General features: G+C 42.5%; 1 protein-coding gene across 1 annotated transcript in view; it reads right to left on the minus strand.

Moving 5' to 3' along the window:
* Positions 1–346: 346 nt before the first annotated feature.
* Positions 347–26673, minus strand: part of meis1b (Meis homeobox 1 b) — a 79826-nt gene continuing 53499 nt past the window's right edge. Inside the window, exons 9-13 of the mRNA XM_074675626.1 lie at positions 23830–23906; positions 9864–9922; positions 8074–8163; positions 7250–7347; positions 347–2172 (exon numbers count right to left, since the gene is read on the minus strand). Of these exons, the coding sequence (XP_074531727.1) occupies positions 7289–7347; positions 8074–8163; positions 9864–9922; positions 23830–23906 (285 nt within the window). The 3' untranslated portion in view covers positions 347–2172; positions 7250–7288. The remainder of the gene's footprint in view (positions 2173–7249; positions 7348–8073; positions 8164–9863; positions 9923–23829; positions 23907–26673) is intronic.

Genomic DNA, 26673 nt, shown 5'->3' on the forward strand with positions numbered 1-26673 from the left:
AATTTTAATGCTAAACGAGGGATAATTCGCTCTCTTGCCGAGCTCTTCCTTCCTTTCCTCCATGTGTGAGAAAATGACAGCAGAACGCATGCATTAGCTGCACATTATCCACAGCAATGGCAGAAAGCTTGACTTAAGTGCATGTTTCTTTAAGAATAAATGGACCCGTGCTTTCTTCAGTGGTCATTTGTCTACATGAAAGCACGTTTGTGCCCAATTTAGCTTCACTTGTATCAACATGCATGTGTTTATATTTTATATCTGCATTTATGAACGTGAGACTAGTTCTGAATTTTGTTATTTGAACAAAAAAGTATTTATTTACAACACAGATGTACATATATACCCTTCAAAGTAAAAGCATAAGAAACATGTCTTCAAAGGACTTTTAAAGATGTGCGTAATACATACATGTTTGAAGCTATGGATAATGGATGCATTGATAACCCACTGGAGCACTTACACTCATTCTCCATCACTCTTTCTCTCACACACACACACTCACACACACACTTTTACATTCTCTCCTGTCTGTTGATTAGCATTACATCATCTGGGTAAATAAAAAATGAATGGGGTATTAAAGGTGTTCTCCTTTTGCCTCTGCCTCTTTCTGCTGTCAAGCTCCACCAAACACCAGGGGGAAGAGAATCCATCGGCCATGCATGTGCTCTGCACTGTGACATGTAACACATCCATAAGACACTTGAATAGACTTTCAGAGGCCCTCACAGACAAACATGGAGGAAACAGGAAACAACATGTTTAGAACACACTGTTGGCCTTTCCAGTCTGTGATGAGTTTTGGTTTCTTTATGAAGCTCTGTATCATGTTGGTTAGCCTGTTAACTAGCAGTCTTGACCTACATTATATGTCGGCCTTCATGGGATCAGATGTGTTAATGTGAATTCAAAGAACTGGATTTAGGAAAAAAAAACAAAAAAACTTTGACATCCAAAATGTTAGCTTCTCAGAGCTGGCGTAGAACTTGATTTATTGTGTTTGGAATTAATCAATGAGTTTAAAAAGCTTTAGTATTTCTTTTCCTCCCAAAAAAACACCCATATTCAGCTGATATGAAAAGGTGAAAAAAAACACTAAAACTGCAGTAAGAAGGTGCAGACATGTCAGCATTAACAGCTGAACGCTGGTCACGCGTGGATGGACTCTGTTTACTGTATGCAAAACAACAGTGAGTACGAATCTGTGTCAAACTCCTACCATCCAAATAAAGGCAGACTGATCAAATTGTCCGTTTATTCACTTTTTTTTTTACTTTAAAAAATGCATTGTGATTCAATGTAGGGAGGGAGCAGGGGGTCAAATCTGATGGAGAGACTGCACACACATAGTGTGGAAAGAAATGAGAAAACAAAGAGAAAAAAGTTCACATCCTTTTTTTAAAAAATCTATTAGAAACAACATAATATGCAGAACAATACAATAGCATTTACAATACTTAAATTCCCAGTTCTTGTGAGAGTCCAAGCGTAATTTTACAACAGTATACAGTATATTTTCTTTCTCCACTCGCTTCCCAAACCAGGAGTTGATATAGTTAAACTTTTAATTTCTTTTCTCTTGCTTTTCCTCTTTCCAAGTTTCAATCCACTATACTTTTTTTAAAGGGCACATCTTTTGATTTGTGAGTGTCCTGTCAGATACAGACATTGGCTTCTCCTTGGTCCATTTCCATCATCCCAAAGAGTGAAGTGCTCTTCACAGGAAGTCTCTTATTTGTGAAAGAGTCTAGAATTTGTCACCAGGTGCTGCATTCACCGAAGGTACAGGCAAAAGACACATTGTGTCTCTGGAGTCATCACTGCTCCCAATCGCAATCACTTTTCATGGAGGAATCCATGTGAATCTTTGTAGGCAGAGGCAAGAGGGCAGAGTTTAGTGCCCACCAGAGAGGAAACAGGTCTGTCAGGACCAGGGGTCATCTGAATTGGACATGGTTGGATCTTCTGTGCATCACTGGATACATAGAAAAGTCAAGTTGGCAGTCATGGAAGGCCTCCACGTTGCAGAAATCAGCCGAATAAAATGATGCTGGGTCTTGTAGGCAGTTGGGCAGAGAGGTTTCTGTTGTCATCATGAAGTCAAGGAGCCTGCTCCCATGCCATAGAGGCCTCTGTGAGACCAGTGATTCTCTGGTTTGCTCTCCAGTTCTGAGGAAAGAGGAGATGAAAAGTTCTGATCAGTGATTAATGTTGCACATAAACATAAGAAGGGTTCAATTCAGGAAACAGTTTAGAGTGTGCTGTGAATGGCTGATCAGAGAGAGGATTTATTTTGTGTTTTCACTGATAAAAGACTTTTGACCTTATCTACTAATTACACACAACTGTGAAAGTCAGTGCTGTTGCTGTTGAGACAAGTTTTCATCTCTATGTAATATGTACATGTGGTCACTGTATAAAGAGTAACAAATTAAAATCTCCATTGTATTTGCAAAGTCATTCAAATATTAATAACCTCTTAGCAAACTGGCATATTGTCTCCACCACTGGGGCAGAAAGCATTTAACTGCAAAATCAACCTGTTGAATGACTTGGGTGCCATTAATCATTCATTAAATATGACAATAGATCACATTAGACTTCAGAAAGCAGACTCTCATGTTTCATTTTCAGACCAAGGGCACCTGGGCATTGCAGAAACTTGTGACAGGAGAGAGGAGTACAAAATGTGCCAAGCACTGCAAACACAACGTGGTGCTAATCTAGGTCAGGATGCAGCCACAAACCTGCCCTTCACCAACACTGTGTGGATGTACTGGAGAGATTGAGCTGGATGGAAAGAGAGTGACTGTTGCCGGGTTTAGTGAGTTAATCCTACACCCTCAGTAATGCTACTTTAACAGGAGGAGATGACTTAGCGTCCAAACACACACGATCGACTTGAAGTGATATTCAGGTCCAGCACTTAACATTTCCTGGATAATCAGGTTAACTTGACTACAAGGAAACTTAAAATTAGACTTAGATTTTTCCTTTGATCATTCTAGTCGGCACTCACTACACAAGAAAAACTCTCGACAACATTAATATGATGTGCTTAAAAAGAAACCTTTCCTATTTTTGGTTTCTTTTTCTAGACTGCCTTGTCAGCCTGTTTCATGTGACAAATCAACTAAAACCCCTAAAACCAATTCAACCTGCTGCATGTCATCCATCCCTTTCACACAATGAAAAATAACACAAAGAAATCCATCTTCACCCTCTTCTCACCCTACATTTCTCTCTTTAAAGTCAACAATAGCTACCATCCATCTCTGTAGGTGGAAAGTCACCACCGAGGACCACAAGACTATTGTTGTCAAAACCAGAGAAGTGGCAAAGCTTGCGGCTGCCCGTCACCTGAGAGATCCACGTGTTCACCATACACCCAGGAGAGTAACTACTGACGGCACAAAAGGCTGGGCAGGGAAAGGACAATGAGGTGAAGCAGGAGGAGGACAACAGAGAAGCTAGCACATTTGTTAAACCCCTCATCCATCAGATTTCACCTGAGCCACTGAAGAGGTTCAGCTTGCGTGAGAGAAGGCTGAGCTATTATGTGAGCCGCAAAAGCTTCAATTAGCTTCCTTTCAGTCAGTGAGTAAGTAGGGGTGTTCAGATCTTTCTGAACCTAATGATGAAAAACTCAAACTACCTGTGGCGCTATACATGTCAAACTATTAGCAAGGCTGGCATAATGCTGAGCAGATCATGTTCATGCTTATACAATAAGAAAGATGCCAATAAAAAAAGCATGATTGTTCCACTGGTTTGTTTATTTGTGGCTCTTGTTTAACCCTGATTAACAGGGCTGTTCTGGTCCCTGAGGTAAATCTTTGCAAAGGTCCCAATAAACACTATGTGTGCGTGAAAGAGCACATGTTGCTAATAAGGTTTTTCACTTAATAAGCCAATCAATACATTGAGCTGAAGGCCTTCTTTTTCAAACTCCAAGGGGGATTCAAGAGGGGCCAAATCAACAGGGACACACATTCACGTGGACAATACGAGGGGGCATGAAATCCCCATCGGGACCTGTTTTTTCCAATGTTCGTTAATAGTAAAAGTTCATCCACCAGAAAAAGAAGTTGAGGGTGGGGGGTGACAGTGGGAGGGAGTGAGGTGGTGGGGGTCTAGGGGAGGGATCTTGACCCCTCAGCAGAAGGTTAACAAATTTGTGCTTAATGATTGGAGCAGGGAATCCCGGGACAAAGGGTCTCCAGCCGAGATTGGCAGCAAAGGGGTTACAGGCAGCGTTCACTCGAGCGTTCTACCCGACATTTTAGGAAAAAAGCTGAGAGCGGGAGGGCCACAGAAAATTCCATACGCGCCGCGACATAATTAATTCTTCCACCCTGTGATAGCTATTGTCCTAAATCTGGAAATTACAGTTTTCAGTGGGCCACCCCTGGCTAATTCCGTGGAAGAAGGGAAAGCAGGAAAAGAGAGGAAGAAGGGAAAAGGGGGTAAGGGTCATCCGAGAGTCATTCTGGTCCGCTATCAAAGGCTCGGCTCGCTTCCGCTTCACTTGCCGGGCTTCATCTCTGCTGACAGGTGTATTGTTTCGCAAGGGGATCTAAGCTCTGTAATCATCATCGGGTGGAAAGCATAACGCTTTTCACTGAGCACGACTAATTGGCTTTAGTTTTAACTAATGTTGCAGTGTGACTGCTAGGCACACCTTCTGTATCAAGGCTCAGCACTCAGCACAATAACCGCTCAATTTAGCCCCGCGGTAACAAAACCTCAACTCTGCTAATGAAAATTGCTTATAAAATATAATGAACCTGTGCTCTCTTAATCAAATGGGATAACCATTTACCCCCCTCTTATAATAACCTAGTAATTTAATTGGTCATGAAAGAATATAACACATCACTTACATTTAATTGACCTAGAAAGGAAAGTAGCGGTTTTTGATGGATACTTGCTAGCAAGTAGCAACGGCTAACTAATGAAGCTGTACAGAACAGCTTGCCGATAGGAGGAGTAGACATATTTCTGTCACTGTTTCTCAAAGCTTCTCTCTTCTTCCCTCATCCTTTCTTCTTCCTTTTACTCCTCACCCCTCCTCTCGTCATTTACACTTCGCTCGCCATTGCTTTATTTGCCCCTCCCTCTTTCTGTATACCCTTCTCTCTCTGCCTCTCTTTCCTCTGCTGTCTGCTCATCTTCTCTGTGCTTTGCCCGTCTCGCAGAGGATTCCTCTGGTGGCCCAATTACGAGATTCAGCAGGCAAATTGAGGCTGTTTAAAGCAAGGTCTGCTGGGAAGGCTAGCAGCTGCTGGAAAGAGGCAGCTTGGACACGGAGAACCAGCCCTCATGTTTACACACTCACACACATAAACAGATACAGACAGACACACACACACACTCACACAAAAAAATGTGTGTCTCATTCTGAAAGCACAGCCTTTCTATTACCATGTCTCCCTGCATTTCAGACCTGAAAGATGCCATTGGACGTAAGATTTTCAGTCTTTGCTTTGGTTGTTGTGGACATTTGCGATAGAAACAAGGGTGGCGTATTTTCATCATGGCACGCACTCACGTTCTGTGGAGGGTTAATGGTCTCTATTTTTGTAAACTGAATAAGTCAAATCCATTGGTCACACCTCTGGTGATGGCATATTTAATTTGGATCTAGTCAATTAGGCCCAGCTAAGCTCCATACCCTGCTGGCTACCTCCTCCATTTTGCACTAGTTTGTGTCCCCTCCCTGTGCCAGGAGTAATCCTATTACCATACACACACATGCACAAACACACACAGATAGACATTTATACAGATACACACTTTTATACACGTGCACACACCCACACATGAGGAAACACATGTATTTCACATACAAATCTTAGTATATTGTGTATGAATACACATGTTCGCACACACACGTATACACATATGGTGTTTAAACACACACAAATTTGCACAAACACGAAACAATGATACCAAACAACAATCGGACCCCTAGCCACTTTTCATATACACTGTGCACTGTGACAACACCAAGCTAGTATACATCCAGAATTATGTGGGAGTCTATTTGGCCCTGGGGCAAGAGAGAAAGCGGGAGAGGAGGAGGGGAGGGGGGTGAGAGGAAAAGAGACAGAGTCAGAGAACGAAAGATAGTTTGAAAAAAGGTGAGAGAGAGAGAGAGATAGGAGGAAAACTGACGGTGAGAAAAACAACAAAGATAGTTTACATTAGATGGGCAGAGACAGAGAGGGGGGGGGTAGATAAAGAGGGGAGGGAGGTCTTCTAGCTGGTTAGTGTGAGTATTAATGTGGCTCATGCATCAACTGCAACCCGGCAGATTTATGACACTTAAGGGGGGCTCACTTGCTTCTCTCCTTCTCCTTCTCCTTCTCCTTGCACCAGCAAATGCTGCTTACATTTTTGCCAATCAGTCTGTTGCCATGGTGATGTCCTACCTGCCCCCCCCCAGCCCTCCCTGTCCCGACCCTTCCCTGCCTTCTTTTCCTCCCATCAACCCTCTCCTCCTTTTCCTCCACTTTGCCCCATTTGACCTTTCTCTCCCTCTCTCTCTCCCTCTCTCTCTCTTATACACACAACACACACACACACACACACACACACCTAGATCTTTAATGATGATTAAATAATAAAAGTGTATCAAACTAGGACGTATAATTATAAACTGACATTTCAATTAATACGTGCTGAAAAACCATCAACACTGGTTGTATTACATTGGTACCTGCTGTGTTTACACTGTACAAAAGTTATTGGTTCAGATGCACGTGCACAGTTTTCTTTCTCCTATCGTCCTGCCTTTCCCTCTTCTTTCCACCCTTAAAAGCGCCTCGTCTTTCCTTCCAGATATGCAGTATGTTCTGTTGTGTAGCTTTTAGATATGTGACAGAGCAAAACAGACACACACACACACAAACACACGCTCACTCAGATACAGACATTTCACACAGAGAGTTACAAGGTTGTGATTAAAGGCTCTTATCACCAGAGCGAGGGCGGGACAGTTTCAGAGAAAATAACAGAGAAAAATCAGCTTTAGAGGAACAGCAGTGTGTTTGATATGAAAATTAAAAAAATGGAGAGCAGCTATTTGCAAAAGAAGACTTAAACTACTGAAATAAAGCACCATTTTCTTATTTCATGAACACTTTGAACCTACATCCAGATCAGCACTTGAAGCTCTGCATTGAAGTCAAAAATGACTAACGTGGCGTGTATGGTCTGAGAGTATGCAACCATGTGTACTTACATCATCCTTTGTGTTGCGATTGGCCGGACTGGGGCGGGGCTACATGTAGTGCCACTGACCTTCCATACCCATGTTCATGCCCATGCCACCCATGGGTCCTATGTAATAGATACAAAGGGGTTCAAATGATTAACACTTAAAGATGTAGAGTGTCATTGAAATGTCCAAAAAGTTATCTGAAGACATTTTGAAGCAACTGAGTTGAACCAGGTAAATGTTTGCGCCCTGAAACACAGAGCTAAATACCAGAGGTGTTTTTTTTTCTTAGAAACTAAACTTGACAGACAACATAGCAGAGGAGTGGACTGGTTTTAATCTGGCAGGGCGGGGTAGAAGTGAGGGGGGTTAAGTAGCCTGGCAGTTTATCCAAACCTGCTGACTTTGAGTGGAGGGTGAGATAGGGTTAGAGACTTGAGAGAATCACAGAAAACAGGGGATAGAGGAGCGGAGGAGAGGAGCTTAAGGACAAACTCTGGGATTAGACCTGATGGCGTGAGAGAGGGACCGAGAGCCGAGAGGGAGTGGGAGTGCAGGAGGAGGGAGATGCTTGTGTAATGTGATTGACCACACCTGTTCTGGTTTGTGTGTGCTGAGGGAGGGGGGTGATGTGCGTGTGTACAGTATGCGTATATCTTTGTCACTGGGTCTGAGGGTGAACATTACAACCCAGATTACACTTCAACATGAAAACGAGTAAGAGAGGAGTATAAAATGAGAATGATGAGGCATGACTCAATCACGAGGGGAAAAGGAGGACAGTGAGGAAAGAAAGCAAAGAGACAGAGGAGGAAAGAAAAGGGACAGACACGCAGAGAAAGCCTTACCAGGTGGTCTGATTCCCATGTGCTGCTGACCGTCCATGACGAAGCCCCCCATCGGCTGGCCATCTGGATTGTAGGGAGCTCCTTGACTTACTGTGGATGGAGGGAGGAGACAGAGGGAGGGAGGGAGGGGACGGAGTGGTCAATTAGTGCTTTTAATTAAGGCTCAGTGGCTGAAGCGGGATCATCTGTTGGCTGGTGCACGCACAGGGAGCCGCCGTTGTTCTTTCAACGTTACTGTGCTCCGTGTCTGTGCAGCCAGCTCTGTAAGCCCCTGGTAGACTTTAATACGTCTAAACGCTCTAATAAGGATTGGACAACACACACTATGGTGCACCTAGGACACACAAGGATTTCAGTTTGGAAGCCATGTTTGCACGAACTGAATCTTTTTGTAAAAAAACATTTTATCAAAATTTCAAGTGCTCTGTATTTTCTTCAGGGAAACAAGCAGCGCTCTGTTTAATGTGACTTTTACTCTGGAGTGATTTTATAGCCAAAGTCTAAGTTTGCTTTTTCCTTTTTCATTATTTTATTATTTTATATATATTATTATTTCAACACTCAATAAAAATTGAAGAAAAAAAAAATATATATATATATCAATAAGAATATAAATATGAATTAGTCTTTCAAAACTTGATACAGTTGTAAGATGTTTCACTGTTGTCTGTCTGTCTGATGTGAAGCTCTTTAGGCTGCATGTTTGTGTGTGAGGTGATAAAGTAGAGTTGAGTTTCATGTTACAACCTAAATACTCGTGAAAATGGCACTTTAGCACCTAACTCTGTTACACTTCTAACATAAGTTCTGCACCTGAAAAGCTATGACCAAAAACATGATCAAAAGAACAATTGAACTCCAGGCCAACGTTCAGAAAAGGTCAGCTCATTCTTGCCGAGTGGCCTCAGAATGTGCTCCTCTACCTAAACGCTTTATCTAATAAATACTGCCTTTAACTGAGCAGCCGGGCTAAGTGAAACCTGATAGACTTCTTATTTTTTCCTGCCCTCCATTGTTCTGTGCTCATAGAAATCCACTTACCTTCGATTTAGACTGTTTTGGGGGTCAGCCAAGCAAGAGCAAGAACTCAGCCCCACTGAATGCCTTTGAACTTTACTGCGCCCCTAATGCCACCCTGACCTTTGACCCCTATTACAGGTAATAAAGTTTACAGCAGTCCAAACCAAGCCATGCACCAGGGGGACCGCTTACAGGCTCCCCTCACTCCCTTAACTCCCCTCACTCACTGAAACAGCCACAAATAGGGTTGAGGAGGAGGGGGGGGAGTTTTAGGAGTGAGGGGGGTAAAAACAGGTCTGGAGCCAAGAAGCCAAACAACGGTCACCCAAAAAAAGAAATGGGTGTCGCTCACTTATGTTTTGGTTCGAGCCAGGGGGGATGGGCTGGGATTTTTGTTCTTTGCCTGACTGGCCAAAGAAGAGGGGACGGGGTTAAAAGCAAACTTTACCGAGAGAACATCTAGTTTTGTTTACACAAACCCACTCATCATTAACTCAATTTCAGCCACATTATTACATTTTATAATTAATAAATAGCTTCTCACCCCACATCAAAATTGATTAATGGTTGATGTTAATGTTTTAATACTTTGGTTTCTTATTTTAGTGGTCAGTTTAGCGGACACAGAGGGGAAATCCCCCTGCAGGATTTGGACATTCAAAGATGAGGGGCATCAGTCCTGAATTTACCAGCCAAGGGGCCTCCGGGTGCATGGAGTGTGGATGGCTTTCGCCTGCGAGACTGGAATACAGTAACAAGAGGAGACTTGCCTGCACGGTTTGACTGGTCAATCATGGGCTGGACTATTCTCCTCCTGGCGTTAATGAACCTGCAGAAGATGAGAGGAGGAGAGAGGGTGGAGGGAAAGAGATGAGAAGAAAGAGTTACATAAACAGTCAGTGTATTTCAGAAGACAAGATGAGGCAAAAATGCTGACTAAAACATTGGAAATCTTGGCACACGTCTCAAAAACAGAAACACTGCCAAACCAGCCTTTCTCTTAGTGAACCACAATAGTTATGTGGGGGAATTATTCTCCTCGAAGCAACTCACAGCCTCAGAAAAGTTCAAAACGAGTCGGTGCAGAAGTTACATTTTAACAGCCCTGACAACTGAGGTAGTTGTCTCAGAAAATTCAGAAGTTCCCGACTTGTACGAACTCGCACAGCATCGGCTTACACACAGTCCCATCAGCCTGGAAACACTGGGGTCTTTGTGGGGCGAGGCTCAACTGGGATTTTCTCTGTCTGTTTGAAACATGTCGACCCATCTCGCTTTGTTGGAGACGTTCCACCTCACGGCGGGCTGAGATTGCTGACTGTTAAACACACTTGGCTTGTAGCTTGGTGGCGGTGTGGGAAGTGTTTGCTGACAGAAACATGTCATGTTGCCACTGGTGAGAGGCATTGTTTTGGGTGATACTCTGCTGAAACAGGTGACCATGTGTTACTCTGTGACAGCAGGAGCTTTTTTTAGTGCGCTTGTTTTCACAGGAGCAGCAGAACACGTACAGCGGGGGCAGCCTCCTCCTTACCCCGTGACCTCCTATAAAAACACACCATTTATCGCACACACAGTTACTCATATTTAAATCTGCACACACACTCTTTTTAATCCCCCTCTCTTCTCTTATGCTCATTCACACACATCCGCGCCCTTACGCACACACACTCCCACAAGCAGCTCTGGCCTTGCTCAGCCTAACCCCTTGTGAAATGACCCTCTGACCTGTAATGACCCCAGGGAGAGAGGGCTCTTGGGGCTTCTGACTTGATTTATGTGTTCCTGCTGTTGCCCCACCGGACACTTCCATTTCATCTCTGAGAAAAGGGGGCAGCATCAGATGAACTATAGAAGGAAACAATAGTCGTGCAATGCCTCTGAAGCTAGAGAAAGAAGCGTTTAAGAGATCTGGAGAAGGAGGAGGAAGAGGGGGAGACAAAAGGACACTAGCTGGTGTTTCTATTTGACCCCTAATTAGTCAATTGCTTCAACTCTTGCTTTTTATCTCTAATATTTGTCCTCTAACTGCTTTATGGCGCTCGTCCTTTTCCGTCTGTCTGTTATCTATCCTGTATCACCTTCTACAGATGAAGATGAAGGTAAATGAGGAGGCACGGAGGAGCAGACAGATTATCAAATAAAGAGAAAATGATAAGCCAGAGTAATTGTTATCTTTTTTTTTTTTCAAATTGCCAAATTTTAGCTTTTGACAGATTTCAGAAAAAAATGGCATTTTCTGACCAGAAAAGCAAATAAATAAAAATGACCTTGATACCTTTGTGCTTCACAGATTTTTAATTTTGTTCACATTTTGTTACAAAAAAAGCATGTTTGGGTGGAATTTGAGGGGGAGACAAAAACAGAAAGAGTTGGGAGGAATGCAAGAATGCACTGACATGGCAGAGCACCATCAAATGAGGGAACGTCTGGAGTTTTATCACCAACACCCTCTCCTCCCTCACCCCCTCCCTCCTTTCCTCCACCCTGTTTTGCTGGGGGAGATATGGAAGGAGGAGCAAGGAGGGAGAGAGGGCAAGAAGGGTTGAGGAGGCCTAAGCATTCCTTCAGCTCTCCTCTCCTCTCCTCTCCTCTCCTCTCCTCTCCTCTCCTCTCCTCTCCTCTCCTCTCCTCTCCTCTCCTCTCCTCTCCTCTCCTCTCCTCTCCTCTCAGGGCCCTTTATAGAAGGAGAGGTCAACTTGAGGCCAGTGCTGGCTAGCTGCTGACCTTTTCTTCTCCTCACCTCCTCTGTCATTGCAGTCACCTAGCCTTGGTTCCTTACTTTCATTTCCTTCCTTTTCATTTTACTCCTGGTTCATCCTACCTCTCACAAGGCAGTGATGCAACAAAGGAGGTTGTTTTGGCAATAGGTGTTCACTGTTTGGAAAGTCAAGCATTTGTTCCTGGTACAATCGGCTCAGTGAGGAATGTAACAGACTCATCACTCAATGTGACCTCCCAGAAATATGGCACCAGTGCTTATTTACACTGAGGATTAAAGAGACTATGCATCAGAGAAGTAATAATCCCACTATCACTGCTACCGCTGCCAACGCTACAACCAGAGAAACTCCAGCGACTCTGCCGCGCTCTGTATCTGTTTCCTTCTCCTGCTCACTCCGTCCTTATCATCCCTTCCCTTCATGGTGGAAACTAGTGGACCACCTCCCAGTGACAAACCCACACTCTAACCCCCTCCCTCCTTATGAAAAAACTCTCGCCAGTTTCCTGTCCCCGTCGTCCCCATATCTGAGGCCAGATGCACCATGGGGGCTGGAACAAAGGATAAAATGCCTCTCATAATAGCAGCCAAGGGAACAGAGCAATGGAGAGCGGGAGAACGGGAGGGAAGGAGGAGTGAGGGAGAAAAAAAGGCAAGGGGCTCTGGTCTGCAAACCAGACACTCTTGCTGTGACCGTTAATAAGCTGACAGAGAGAAAGACTGTGACATCGGGAGAGAAAAAAAGGGTGGGAATCAAAAGGAAGAACGTGAGAACAAAAAAAATTAAAGAGATAAAAAGTGATCGAGGAACAGCGGAGGAAAAGAGAAGGGGAGAGCTCTTCTATTAGGGGGAGTGAGGCTTCACCTTTGCACGACCCCTGGGTGCTATAGGGCCAGTGTTTATGGCCTGTTCATTCCCCTGCCTCCCATCACAACACAATGAGCTGTACTATTCAGCTCCGCTCAGAGCAACAATAGCTGGGCTATTTTGGCGTGACACACCACTGGTGGTACGTCTAAATTTGGGCAAAAATACCAAAAGAGGCACAGGAGGAAGGGAAATGACTTAAAATAAAATATTTGGCCGTGTGTAGTTCAGGGAAACCCAGCATGGTGACAAAACAACTTGGGGTGTGAGTTTCAATCCCCTTTCACACGTACTTGACTTTTGCATGCACCTTTGATACAAACTGGTTCAAAAGTTACACTACTTCACACCTGAAGTCTGGTTTAGTGTCAGTCAAGGAATCTGGGTGATTCACTGTATTTGATGATGCACCTCTCATCTATTTCTCCTTCTGAGATTGCTAATGTCTGGATTACCCCTCCCACTCTTCTCCCTCCTTCTCTGGAAAGAGTGGAACTGATTGCGACGGCGTCTGCCAAGCCCTTGCTAATGTCCTATTCTCATTACACTCGAGACACACACACACACACACACACACACACACACAAACTCAAACACACACAGGCACAGTGAGGGGAGGCAGCCGCACACAGGTGTACACGAAGCACACGTGAAATGCCCAATTAAAAGCAAGAAATTGTCTTTTTCATCAGCTGCCTTTGTTGCGTGACCAATTAGGGGATAATTTAATAACGAGCAGTGGAAAGATGCAGATTGGATATACAAAAGGTTACTGTGCAAGCTCATTCATTTAAATTCATGTGGAGTTCTCAGATCCAGTGGCACACATACCCACACAAACACACACTCATCTCCTGAGCCCACTACCAATATTATATTAGTAATACGAGACACACTGAAACACACAACTGTGCACATGCACATGTGAACACACACGTCCTCTGCACTCACTACCAATATTACATTAGTAATCTGAGAGAATGTGCACACACACACATGCAGGCCTGCAAACACCTTACATTTAAACCCAAAACTGGATACTCCAGCATAACATCTACACACACACGCACACATACTCCGACAAGGGTTTACATGCATATTCAAATGTGAGAGCTGCTTAAAATAACTGTACAACCACACACTCCTTCTGGCTGCCAATCAATATGATTTAAAAGCACTAAAATAAAGCAAGCTCCAACAGGTTGAGACCTGGAGCCTATCATCAGGTTGTCACTGCGCGGCTACCATCGATTGTCTGCTGCTCAACCACAGCTAAAACTAAACACACATATATGTCTTACACACTAATTAATACACACACCTCTACACTCAAACAAAGACATTTTTCTCTTACTTGACTTTCTTGAGTCTTACTTCTTTAAACTGAACTATTTTTATCCAATCCTGTTTCTATGAGAGTATTATCACACATCAGACCATCCTCAAAAACACACAAAAGCAGTTAATAGGTAGAACTTGCAGGAAGAGAATTCACACAGCATGTCAGAGATAACCCACGCAAACACCTCACATCACTTCGAAGACTTATGTCACGCCTCATATCCCTGCAGAACTTTATTATTTCTCCATGTGTCCCAGCACTTCTCCATCTTCTTAAGTAAGTGGATATTTATTACAGAGCTCACATATTCTCCTATGCACCACAGGAGGTTACACTGCCTTTGTGAGCATGTACCTACATACTGCATATGTTTACATGCATGGCAGCGTACAACATGTGGGTGTGCGAGGGGATTACAAGCTTCTTCTTCTTCCTTTGTTTCCTTCAGTTGATGAGTTTACTCATAAATCACCTTCCACTCTTTTCCAAACTCTTCTTTATCTCCACTTCAGTCTTTCTGAAGTCAAATGCTCAGATTTGGCGCTTCAGAATAGTTGGGATATAATCTTTTTTCACCTTACTTTATTACACAGAAACGCACATTTATGCACACACAGTTAAAAATGTACTGGACACACTTTCATGTGCTGACTCGTCAATGTTGTGACCAGTTATCCTTCTTTCTGTTTATCCTAAAACTGCTACAAATAACTTCATTCACTTAGGTGTGTAAGATTCTACTACACATAGACATCCACAGAAACACACCCTACTTAGTCCTATGATCCCTTTTGCCTCTCAACCTCCTATAGAGAAAAGCTATGTGCATTAAGAGAAGGTGTGGTACCCTATATACTACCTGAACATTAGCTGTTACAACATGATAGACACTAACTCACATGCATGTTTGTGTAGACACATAAAATCTATTTGCAACACACACACACACACACACACACACACACACACACACACACACACACACACACACACACACACACACACACACACACACACACACACACACACACACAGAGTGGACATAAAAGGTTGAAGTGAGGTCATGCATGAGTCACATGACCAAGTCCATGCACTGACACCAGGCTGTTATTGGACAGAAGGCCTGTGTTTTGAGTCAGCAATACACGTAAGTCTTTATTGGCAGGAGAAATATCCTGAACCATCTCCAAACATATGCACAGCTATGCACAGACACACCCACTGACACACACAGACACACACTCACTCAAAACATGCTGGTTCGCTGATCCAGCTCCTAATAACATGAGGTGGATTAGCCAGATCTGGTGCTACATATGGAGCGAAACATAAGAAAAACAGTGTGAAATTTAAAAGGAGCTTTAGACTGAGAGCAGCCATGGGGTCACTTAATCCCCATTACTCCACACACATAAAATACAAGCACATAAATACACACACGCACACACTGTTGCACCACCACCCAAGAGCCCAGTGTCCATTAAGAGAGCCATGAATCTAGCACTAAAGCCGGTTTTACAGAGTGGAGCAACAGGATTGGTTACCACATGCGCACTCTCTCCCACACACACTTAACTAGAGAAGAGCTCAGTGTATATGTGTGTTTGGTGTATGTTTGTGCCCATGACAACCAGGTGCCTCCTAAAGTTATAGAGAGAAAATGTTGGCCATTTGAAACACACATGAACTCATTGGCTCTGCGTTTGCTGGCTTTGCAACCCTCACTGACTTCTAAACAGGACTCTCCAATAGGTCAAATACAAACAGAGGGTGAGAGGGAAGGCAGGGGAAAGAAAGGGAGGGGAAAGAAGTGAGTAAGGCAAGATACAAAGAAGAAGAAAAACAAATAAATAATGGCAAGAGAAGGAGAATGGACATCGGAAGGTTGCGTGTTGCTGCGGCATGTGACCTCCGTCGCTCTCTTTATCTCTGTTCCTGCTTCCCTTCACACACATTCAGGCTGTCCAGAGCTCTGTTAGCCAGTCATCCATCAATGCCAGAGACAGGGTATGGCTGGGAGCCTGGTTTTACCAAGAAACAACATGGCTGCCCTGTGCTGCCCACTCAACAAACACAACATTGGAAGATTTCTCTGTCCCTTTAGCCTTTGGGTAGGATCAAATGTGTGCATGTGTACAGTCTGTGTGTATGTGCTCATGTCAAAGCTCTTTTAGCATAACCTCTTTTCCTGCGCGCTTTAGGTTTTTTTGGATTTTGCATATGCATTTGCATGCAAATACATACCGTGTGGGTTTATGTTTACCACACACACAAATAAATACAGTTCAAGTCACTAAAATAACACATTTCAGTGTATACACACACACGCAAACAAACACACAGATGACCAGTGTCACACAGAGCCAGTACTGCTGACAGGGCTTGCAGTGTGGGACTGCCACAAACACACAGCGGTTGACCTAAATCCCCCCATACTGCCCGTGTCATATCCTGTGTGAGTGCGTGTCACTTCCCCCCGCTGGCTCCCAGCAGCCATCACTATGGGGATCCCTCTTATTGCCCAGAAACTAGCAGAGGTGGTTTTAAGCAGGCAAAATCCACAGTCAGCTAACAGCATAGAGGAAGACGTAAGAAAAAAGGGCAGCTTACCAAAGGGTAAATGATGGGACATGATGTCAGAAAGTGGAACAATTTATTTTCACAGATTTACATGCTTACATTTGAAAAACTAGCTAAATATAATTGCCTCTGATCGGCTTAAATTCTTGAATAAATTAATTCATGAAATTCTTTTTATCTGTAAAGCATAAAATCACAATAACAGTTATCTCATCACACTTCATAGAGAGCAGCTTTAGGCCAAACTCGTCACTCTAATCTTCATAGAGACCCAACATTAGCCACAATGAGCAGGTAAAGAGGCGAAAAAAAAAAACATTTTAACAGGCAGAAACCTCAGGCAGAATCAGATTCATGAACAGGCACCAGCCATGGCCATATAAGTCCAGTAAGTATGCAAGAGGTCAAATATTGTGGAGCGTTACTGAGACTTTTATGGCGCTAAATATCTCTGCAATCATTCTGTCACAAACAGCATTCAGGCTCATCATTTAACAGTTTTTTTACTAATTCTTTGCAAAGAACCATCAGTAATCTTAATTGCATGAGACTAATGTCTTTTGGCTGTTAATTGTAAGGGAAGGTGTCCTATTTTTGGCACAACATTCCCAGCACCCCCACTGCTTAACTTCACAACAGCATTTGATCACCGCAGAAAAACACCAGCGTGAGAACAACAACCGCCTGATGAGGACGTGTACGACAGCGACCACGAGTGCTCCGACACAGACCTAAGCATTCACAATCTACCAATGCTTTCATGTTTTGGACCCCCCCCCTTTCTGCTACTACAAAAGAATGTTGAAAAGCAAAGGGAGAGGAGAGGGGAGAAAAGAGGAGGGTATAAAAAAGACTTGAGAGGGAGGCGAGCAGAGAGAAATGCAGGTTTGGCCCCGGGCGGCGTGCTGTGATGTAAGAGAAACAGAGAGAGTGAGAGGAAGAAAAGGGGGGAGGAGAGATGGTGTTTGGATCAGAGTGTGTCTTTGCACATGGACACCTTTATGTGTGTAAGAACATACACACCTCTACACACACTGATGTTGACATAATACAGTTTAGACAGGGTCATGTCTGCACAGGCGAGAGATTCCTGTTAAGGCTTATTGGTAGCAACCGACTTCAAACCCAGGGAAGAAAATATTGTTTTAGAAATTATTTTCTCATTTGAATGCAGTGTTGAAATCTGAGGGTGAGGTCATATCTAGAGAAATGTGTGCGTTCACGTATGTGTGTAGTGTGTGGTATTTGCTGTAATGTCAGGGAGTTTCAGGCTGAAGCAACTTGACAGAGCTGCAGTGTATGAAACAGGCTCTAGGGCATGGACTGAAACTGGGCCTGCTAATTCCAAAACACACACACACACAAACACACACACCTCAAAAGGCTTTTGCGAACAAGTTCCAGCATCTCTCTTTCCAGCCTGTCAGCATACTGAACCATGCAGCTCATCTCACTTTACCTGTTTGTCGCTGTGATGTTTTTTTTTAAAGTACAGATCTTGTCTTTTAAATCAACACAAGTCACATAAACTTTTTTTTTTCCCATCATGTTGTTATAAAATTTCACTCACAAAGCTGAATAATTCATGGAAAAATTGTGTAAGCTATATTAAATGCAAAAGATCCCGTTCATCAAACACTCAAACCAAAACCTTTGGAAATTATGTTAAAAGTGAATGCACACAAATCTTTGGTATCAAGGTCTCATTGCATGCACAACTTTAGCAAGTGCTACTAAACTGAACCAGCATTTTGTTCTGTAAACTGTTTATAGCAGAGCAGTTGGGTAACATTTCCTTGTTTTCCAATAGTCGTCTTTGATATGTTTGGCATGTTTCAGTCCAAGCTGTCTGATCCTTTTTCTTTCTTTGGTTGCCACAGCATTCCCAGAAAACAACCAAACCAAAGCAAAAGAGACCTCTGATGGAACAAAAGGAGCTTTTGATTCAGTTTGTTTTATGCCTATAACGATTGCATGGACAAAATATCTTATAGAAATATTTTAATCACAACAGACTTCTCCTCGTTTATGCTTTCTCTCTTTTATGTACTTTCCTTTTGCATCCTTCATCTCCTCCTCCTTCCTTCTCCTTGCTCCTGCTCTCGTCCTTTCTGAAACCTGATAAGCAGCATGTACGCCATGCAGCTCCTTCCTAAGTAGCCTCCACGTTCGTCCACTCTTCCCCTCTTAAATATAACCTTTCTCTCCCTTTCCCTCTCCCTCTCGCGTTCACCCTGGCTCACTCTCTCCTGGCCCATGCTTTTAAGACGTTCGTAAAAGGAGGTCTTATTGACAAAACAATCGCTCGGCGAGGCTTAAACACTGCCTTTAAAGGGGCATTATTAAATTGCAGGCAGGAAGGGGAGGGGCAGCCAACAAGGGAAACCTGATGACCTCGCCATTGATTTTTACATCAGCAGAGAATTAGGAGAACTTAGCAGAGAGATACTAACTGTGGCCAGAGAGCAAAGAGAGGAAGACATTTCAGATGTTACACTTTGAGCTTTTAGATGATTTAGAGTGGTCTACAATGTGTGAGCAGGTAAAGAATTGTGTTGTTCAAGGACATTTAGATGCTGTATCCGTTAATAGACCTTACCCTGGAGGAACTGGTTGCTTTACTGAAGTGACTGCTGCTTGACCTCTGTCATTCCTGCCCCAAAGTCTTTATTACCTCCGCCAAGGAGGTTATGTTTTTTGAAAGAGTTTGTCTGTTTGTTTGTCTGTGAAAAAAGATAACTCAAAAAGTAACAAAAGGATCTTGATAAAGTTGTCAGGAAATGTTCAAAATGAGATATGGAAGAAGTGATTCAATTTTGGTGGCGATCCAGATCACTTTCTCGATCCAGGATTTCTTTAAAGTATTCTTTATCGTTATGAGATAGGGCTGTTTTCACTTTATATGTATATAACTCCACGATAAATGGTCAGATTGCTTTGGAAAAGAATACAAGACAAGGTCACCATAATTAATGTAAAAGTACGATCTACATCCTGGCAATATTCTGGATACTAAGACCTTGAATCTGAAATATGTAATAGGTCATCATCATTTTCAACATTGTCAGGTAACGAATTATCATACAAACCAGCAACTAACACCAAATTGTAGCAGACAGTCTGCTGAAAGGGGGTATAACATTAAAGTAGGACTCAAGTGTTGCATCATCACAATATGCTTGGCAGAGAATGTATTGTGATTTCATTTTAGATGTCTGTATGTGGTCTGTCATGGTAGCTAACTTGAATTAGCAATTTAGCTAACCATCTCATGCCAACATCATGTAAATATTCCCAAAGTTGATCAATGTGTTCTGTTGTTATTCTGTTTTTTAAAAAGAACAATTTAATGTATATGTTATCTTGACACCTGGGTAGATCTAATTTCCTGATGTCTGCTTCATTTCGCCATCAAGTAATCATGTGATCAAATGAGGCAGGCACTGGATAAATCAGAAATGAAGGGAGGGAGCTAGTGAACCTCAGATCTAATTAAGTGTCAGAAATTCTCTGGAGTTTCTGTTTGGAGCGTGTCAAGATATCAGGTGACAAAGTTTCTAAATGAGACAAAAACAAACATCAAGATCTACTCATCATCTTAAATTGAAGCAGTCTTCAGCTCTGGTGATCCTGCTCTTTCTTCACAATACAGATGTACTTTTTACTGTTGTATTTTAGACTAATTTGACTTCATCGATAGGTCAGTTTTTTGCATTTCTTTTGTGGGGATTTAACAGAGTACTCCCCCTTATTTCATGGTGTGGTTATATGATATAAATTCCTCTGTGCTTCCTTGTCTCTGGCTGTGCAGTAACTGTAAGCCTGTGTTAAAAACAACAGTTAACTGTCTGAGCATTGTCATACTGTGAAGAGTCTGTTCATGTGAGGCTTATCTTTGTGTTCTTAAACATGGGTGTGAGGAAACAACACACACAGAAACACACACACTAGTGTACATACCTTACCTGTCCAGAAAGTCTATACTGTACAGGCCACTAAGTAAGGATGTGTCCGACTATTTGCGTTTGGGTGTGCACATACACACTCAATGTATGATCCTGCTGTCTAAATGGGGACATAAACACAAGCATGCGTACACACACACACACACTCACAGCCACACTTTCTCCATTCAAAGTGAGATTCCCTGGTGCAGCATATTTCTGCCAATAATTCATGAGTGATCTGCGCCCCTTGCCGGCCTTTAGCATTTTTATTTAATCTGCTGAGCCCTACCGCGTGCTCGCTCATCAATAATACACACCGACATGTGTGTTAACACATCTTTGGTGTGCGAGAGAGAGAGAGGGTAGAAAGATTGGGAAAGAAAGAAAGCGAGTACATATATGGAGAAAAGACATAGCACCTGCTTGTGTTTTGGATGGACATTTGATGCTGTAACATGTGACAAAAGTGTGTTATATTTGCCATTGTTCTTGTTTATATTTGAGAAACACAGGTGATCCCTAATTCATCTGCAGCCGCTTGACATGAATCCAGCTTCCATGACTGGGGTATGACCGTGACATACACTCCCACTACATGTTTTATGCTTCCTGAAGTTCCCTTTGACTTGATGTCACAGTTGCAGACCTGATTTGATGCAAGTGAATGCATGAGAAAATGTGCAACTGTGAGAGATTGTGTGTGTGTGTGTGTGTGTGTGTGTGTGTGTGTGTGTGTGTGTGTGTGTGTGTGTGTGTGTGTGTGTGTGTGTGTGTGTGTGTGTGTGTGTGTGTGTGTGTGTGTGTCTAGTCGCTGACAAACAGAATCACAGCGAGGGAAAACTGACTTCACCAAATCAGTGGGTCAGGAGGTAACATCACCAGGGGTTGCTATGGAGACACCCAATGACGATGCTTCCTGTCCAGCACAACAACACGCCTGTGAAATGGCAGTTCCCCTGACATAACCTCTTCCTTAGTGATTGTCTCTCTAACTTTCTATTTTCCTTTTCATCCCTTTTCCTCTTTTCTACCACCATCTCTCATCTTCCTCTACTCATCGTTCTCTCTTTCGGATATTTTTACATTTCTCCCTCCATCACTCCATCTCCTCACTTTATTGTTTTCCCTCTCGATCACACTCCCATGCTACAATGAACTGCCTGCTCACTCAAACAACCATGTGCGGAAATATGCCTCTGGACAAGTGCGTGCACACAGACACACGCAAACACATAGACACAGACACACACAGTTGTATACAACAAAATGTGAGGGGGCAGCGGGATCCCAGCATGCAGGGTTTAACAGCTAATACCCCTTAGATTAACCACCCCCGGTTCCCCTCTTAAACTTACACACACACATACACACACACACACACAAGCACACACATCTTCCACAGACCAAGATTAACCTCCTACAATGTACACAGTGTGTGTTGGTCATGCACAAAAGCACACATGCACGCACACACACCTCCAGGGTGTGTTGCTATCCCCCCTTACCAATAAAAAAAAACAACAAACAGAATGAGAGCACACAGTCAGCCTTAAGTGACCAAGCTACTGTTCATGTGACTGTCTGACTCACACACACACAGAAACACACACACCTACACACAAACACACACTGTTCGGCTTTATCTCGGCTGTAAGAATTGATCCCCAATGGATTTTAGAGAGGTCACGTGATTTGATAACCTCTACAGGATTCCCTCTGGTCAGAGGGCCTTTTGCTGCCAGAGTGTGTGTGTGCATATGAGTCTGTGTGTGTGTATTATTTTTGGCCTGGTATTAAATGAATTCTCCATAGACTGATACACCATCCCCTAATCTAACGTCTGTCTGTCTCTGAGGTCTATGATTGAACAATGGCGGGGAATAATGTTAACATCATTAGTCTGCTGGTAATGGGGATTTATCATGTCTCATCTCTTTCTCTCCCCCTCTCCTTATCATCCCTCTCTTTCTCTTCATCTATTTTTCACTCTGTCTGGCTCTTTTACTCCCTCTCTTCTCTCTCTCTCTCTCTCTGCTGCTCTTTGCCTCTCCTTCTCTCCACGTTCATACCTTGCAAAACTGACTGATACTTTCAAGGATTATTTTAAGGGCCGCTCACATCAAACACCCTCTTGCCTGGACCTGGCCTCAGTTACCCAGACTCCAGCCCCTTTAATTAGACACGGCTAATAACACTAAGCATGTGCTGATAGCCATCTCTCTGATAAGAGTAACAGCACAAGGACACAGGGCCCCTTTCTACCTTTTTTACAGTGCTACCTGAGGTTAAAACTGCTAGTTAGTGAGCGTATTTTATGGCACCAGCTGCAGTCACGCTCATGCCCAATTAGCTAGCTAGTTTGCACTTACAAAGCAGTAATCTGTAAGGGCAATAAAGTGCTATGCACTTTAAGTTTAGGCTACATGCTAACAAGGACAACTTGTACTGCTTTTTTCATCATAAGAATAAAGACAAGATAACTTATTAGTGATAGCTGATTAAAGTGTCTTCTAACAGAATTTTAATGACAGAATAATGAGCAGCAGCTGTAATGTCATAGGAGAAAAATAAAATGTGCATTTTCAATCATTCGGGATTTAAAACTGACTTTCTGTAAATGATTTTGTGCGCAAATCTGCTTTTATATTCTATAAAAGCTATAAAAAAATAAAAAAAATTGCAGCTATCATCCCTGAAAAAGAGCTGAATGAATGTCAAGCTAGCTAACATGGAGTCCAAACTAGAAATAAATGTTGTGCAGTTTTACTCGGAGAGATAAATGTTAAATGAGATGTTCACCGACTGACTTAAACAAGTGTTAATCACAGTTAAAGATACTTCAAAAAACCGCTAACCCTAAAATAAGTAAGTCAAAGTTAAACCCCATAATTAGTCTCAAAGCTACCACTTTTTTAGTGATCATTCTTGTTTAACTAGAAAAACATCCAATAAAATCACCCTGCTTACATTTTAGATGATTTTATTGGATGTTTGCAGATAGTAGTTTGACTTTTAATTAACATGGATGCTCATGTTTTGGGCTGAGTTGGGCTCTTGGTTTGGAAAATCACTCCAGGCCATATCTCTTTAGTTGGATTGATCTAGGTGAGGATGATTCGGTAAGTGGTGAGTGAGTGTGCGTGTCTGTGTGTTTCTGTGTGTGTAGGATGAGAAATAGGGGTGGAGTGGAGGCATTAATTCCAATCATTAAGAACTTGGATAGCCCCAGGGTGCAAACCCTTGAAATCGACTGCATGTAAACTCTGAAACGACTCACCAGTTGTTCACTTGTAGGATGGTGAGGCCTGTGTCTTGTGCCAGCTGTTTCTTCTGTTCTTCTGATGGGTAGGGATGCTTCAAGAAAAGAAAAGACAACAACCTTGAGAAAAAGCTGACCACAAATTGTTTAATTACGCTTCTTGTTGAAGAAAAAGGAAACTGATGTGCCTCTTTAATACAGAAAGAGCTGTCATAGGTTACAGGCTACACACACATGGAATGAGAGGTAGAAAATGAGCTGTGTGCTAATGCTCATTGGTGCGTTGGTGTCAGAATGTATCCTGTAAGTGTGTGTGAGTGTGTGCACGTTAACACTTCTCTCTCTCCCCCTCGATCATTAATGGAATATGAAATCTTGTAATTAATGGCAGCCAAAAAGGCAAGCCAATTAGAAAGTTAAGTGAAGTGGAGAACCAGCTCTGGTAATTAGGCAGCCTCTTACACAAATATATTCGCGTCGATGGCCCCCCTTTCACCCTGCTGCATATGTAATCAGAGAGCAGGGAATATGTAACATTAACCCCATGGAATAGACTCACGAGAAGGTAAAGTCTCTGCTCTTTACTGCTGCTGTTTGCTTTTGTTCTTAATGAAGTTGGAGCAATAACATGCTTCTGTTAAGTTTGCCACTTTGCTGTCATCCTTTTTTGCAGTTAAACCATTCCGGTTGTAAGAGTTAATGTCCATACATTTTCCTTCTTTTATTTATTTATTTGAAAATGAGTTTGCATATTTCCATCTCAGCAACACATCTATTATTTCAGGGATTTTGAAACTAAAAAATCTAAATGTCTGGCATTGGAAGGACAGAAAAGTGACATCTTCACTGTAAAAACCCAGACTATAGTTTCTGTATAATCTGTTCATAAGAGACCAAATACGCTGTTACAAAATAAATAAACAAAATGTATTTCAGTCATTTAATAAATAAAAAGATAAATAAATAACCTGAATGATAGACACCAGAAGTGCCGATCACCTACACCAGCCAAGCGCTAGTTGATTTCAAATAATCTACAGACCGCAGCCCCTCCTCCAGAGGCCAGCTGAGAACAGTTAAAGTCGAGCCACCTGTTTAAATATATAGAATGAATAAATTGGATAAATGTGTGTTGATTTATATTAGAGCAGGGGGTGCCACAGTTAGACGAGGCCTTGTTGGCAGAGGACAATGTGCTCTTCATGACTGGGACAAGACATGGACTGTGCTGACTATCACAGACAGGCTATAAAACAGGATGAGAGGGGGGCTGAGGGAATAAAAGGAATAGAGAGATAGTGCTGTCGACAAATGTTACACAGACAGTATATTACAAAATGATATCATACATGTAGGAAAACAAAAGAGACACCAAAATAATCTATAGAGGGTAATGAGGAATCATTGGCTGATTCATTTGCTAAAATGTTTCTTAGTTTCTTTTCCAGCAAATTTGTTTCCAAGGAGTCTTGTGTTTTTGGTGAAGCCCTCTCATTGATAAAGTTAGGCCAGTGAAATCAACTTTAATTTTTCACCAGTATAGTTATGTCTTTGATAGAACTATGTGAAGTGACTGATTGATTAGAAACAAAACAGTCTCTCTTTTTTTTTTTTCTTGCCACCCTGTCAGAACCCTGATATTTACTCACTTATCACCCGATGTTACACTGACACAACAGGCGCCGCACATAAGGCCAGAGTCTAATATATAGAGTATGTCTAACAAGAGCGAACACACTCAATAGTTAATCAGACGCGCAAAATCAGTGCGGCGCCAGCTTTTTCATTTTTTCATTACAGTTTTTCCAGCGCATAATGAACAGGATTGTGTTTAATGCTGGGACGAGTCAGCAGAGAGAGGGGAGGCTCATTTTTTCCCAGCCTGCCCTTGTCCATGTGATTGGTTGTGGGGAATGGGAACACAAGGAGGCTAATTTCATGCGCTAAGTTATAATTGCATTGTCGCCTCTGGCCAAATTGGTGTCCACTTCTTCTTTGCACAACCATTTGTGTGTGTGTGTGTGTGTGTGTGTGTGTGTGTGTGTGTGTGTGTGTGTGTGTGTGTGTGTGTGTGTGTGTGTGTGTGTGTGTGTGTGTGTGTGTGTGTATTAATGCATGTTAACTGTCAGTTCATTCACATAGCATGAATGTGTGCAAGCATCCTTCATACTTCACGAGATAATATCAGAATCTGATAATCAAGGCGCCAATCAGCTGCCTGTGTGTTAAGGAAACACTATTCTTTAGGGCCTGTGTCATCTGATGTGTTGACGCACTTTACATATAGACACCACACACAAACAGCTCACACATTTAACACAGCTCATCATGTGAACATGTCTTTTAAGTTTGCCTTTGCCGACAAACAGAGCTGAGTGAACAGGAGAGGATCAATGTGTCCATTCTACAGGCCACAGATTTTAAGGAAGCAGGAGTGTCTACCTCGTGATATTGGGGCGCTGCAGCCACGCCAGGGGCCACAGTGCAACACAAGCACACCCTGTATCAGTGCGTCTCTGACTCCAGCTTCCCAGGAAACACAAGCAGACAGACAGCTATAAAGAAGCAGTCATACACAGACAGACACGCATGGAGTCTAAATCCCAGACTGTGTTCATCTAACATCCTGCCTGTGGTGGAATCTTACCAAGTATATTTACTCAAGTGTGAAAACAAGAACAATCTTAAGCTTACTGCATTTATTATATTATGTATCCATTCACAAGTTACACCTATATTTTTTTAAAGTATGAAAGAACTGCTTTTACATCTGAAAAAATACAAATATGATGACATGACAATGACAGGGTCTATTTTTTTTTCTTATTATTCTTTTAAGAATAATGCACACTTTTACGATTC

This window comes from Halichoeres trimaculatus, unplaced genomic scaffold (genome assembly GCF_033239565.1).
Source record: "Halichoeres trimaculatus isolate MK-OKI-2021-1 unplaced genomic scaffold, fHalTri1.1 fHalTri1_scaffold_8, whole genome shotgun sequence".
Classification (NCBI taxonomy): domain Eukaryota; kingdom Metazoa; phylum Chordata; class Actinopteri; order Labriformes; family Labridae; genus Halichoeres; species Halichoeres trimaculatus.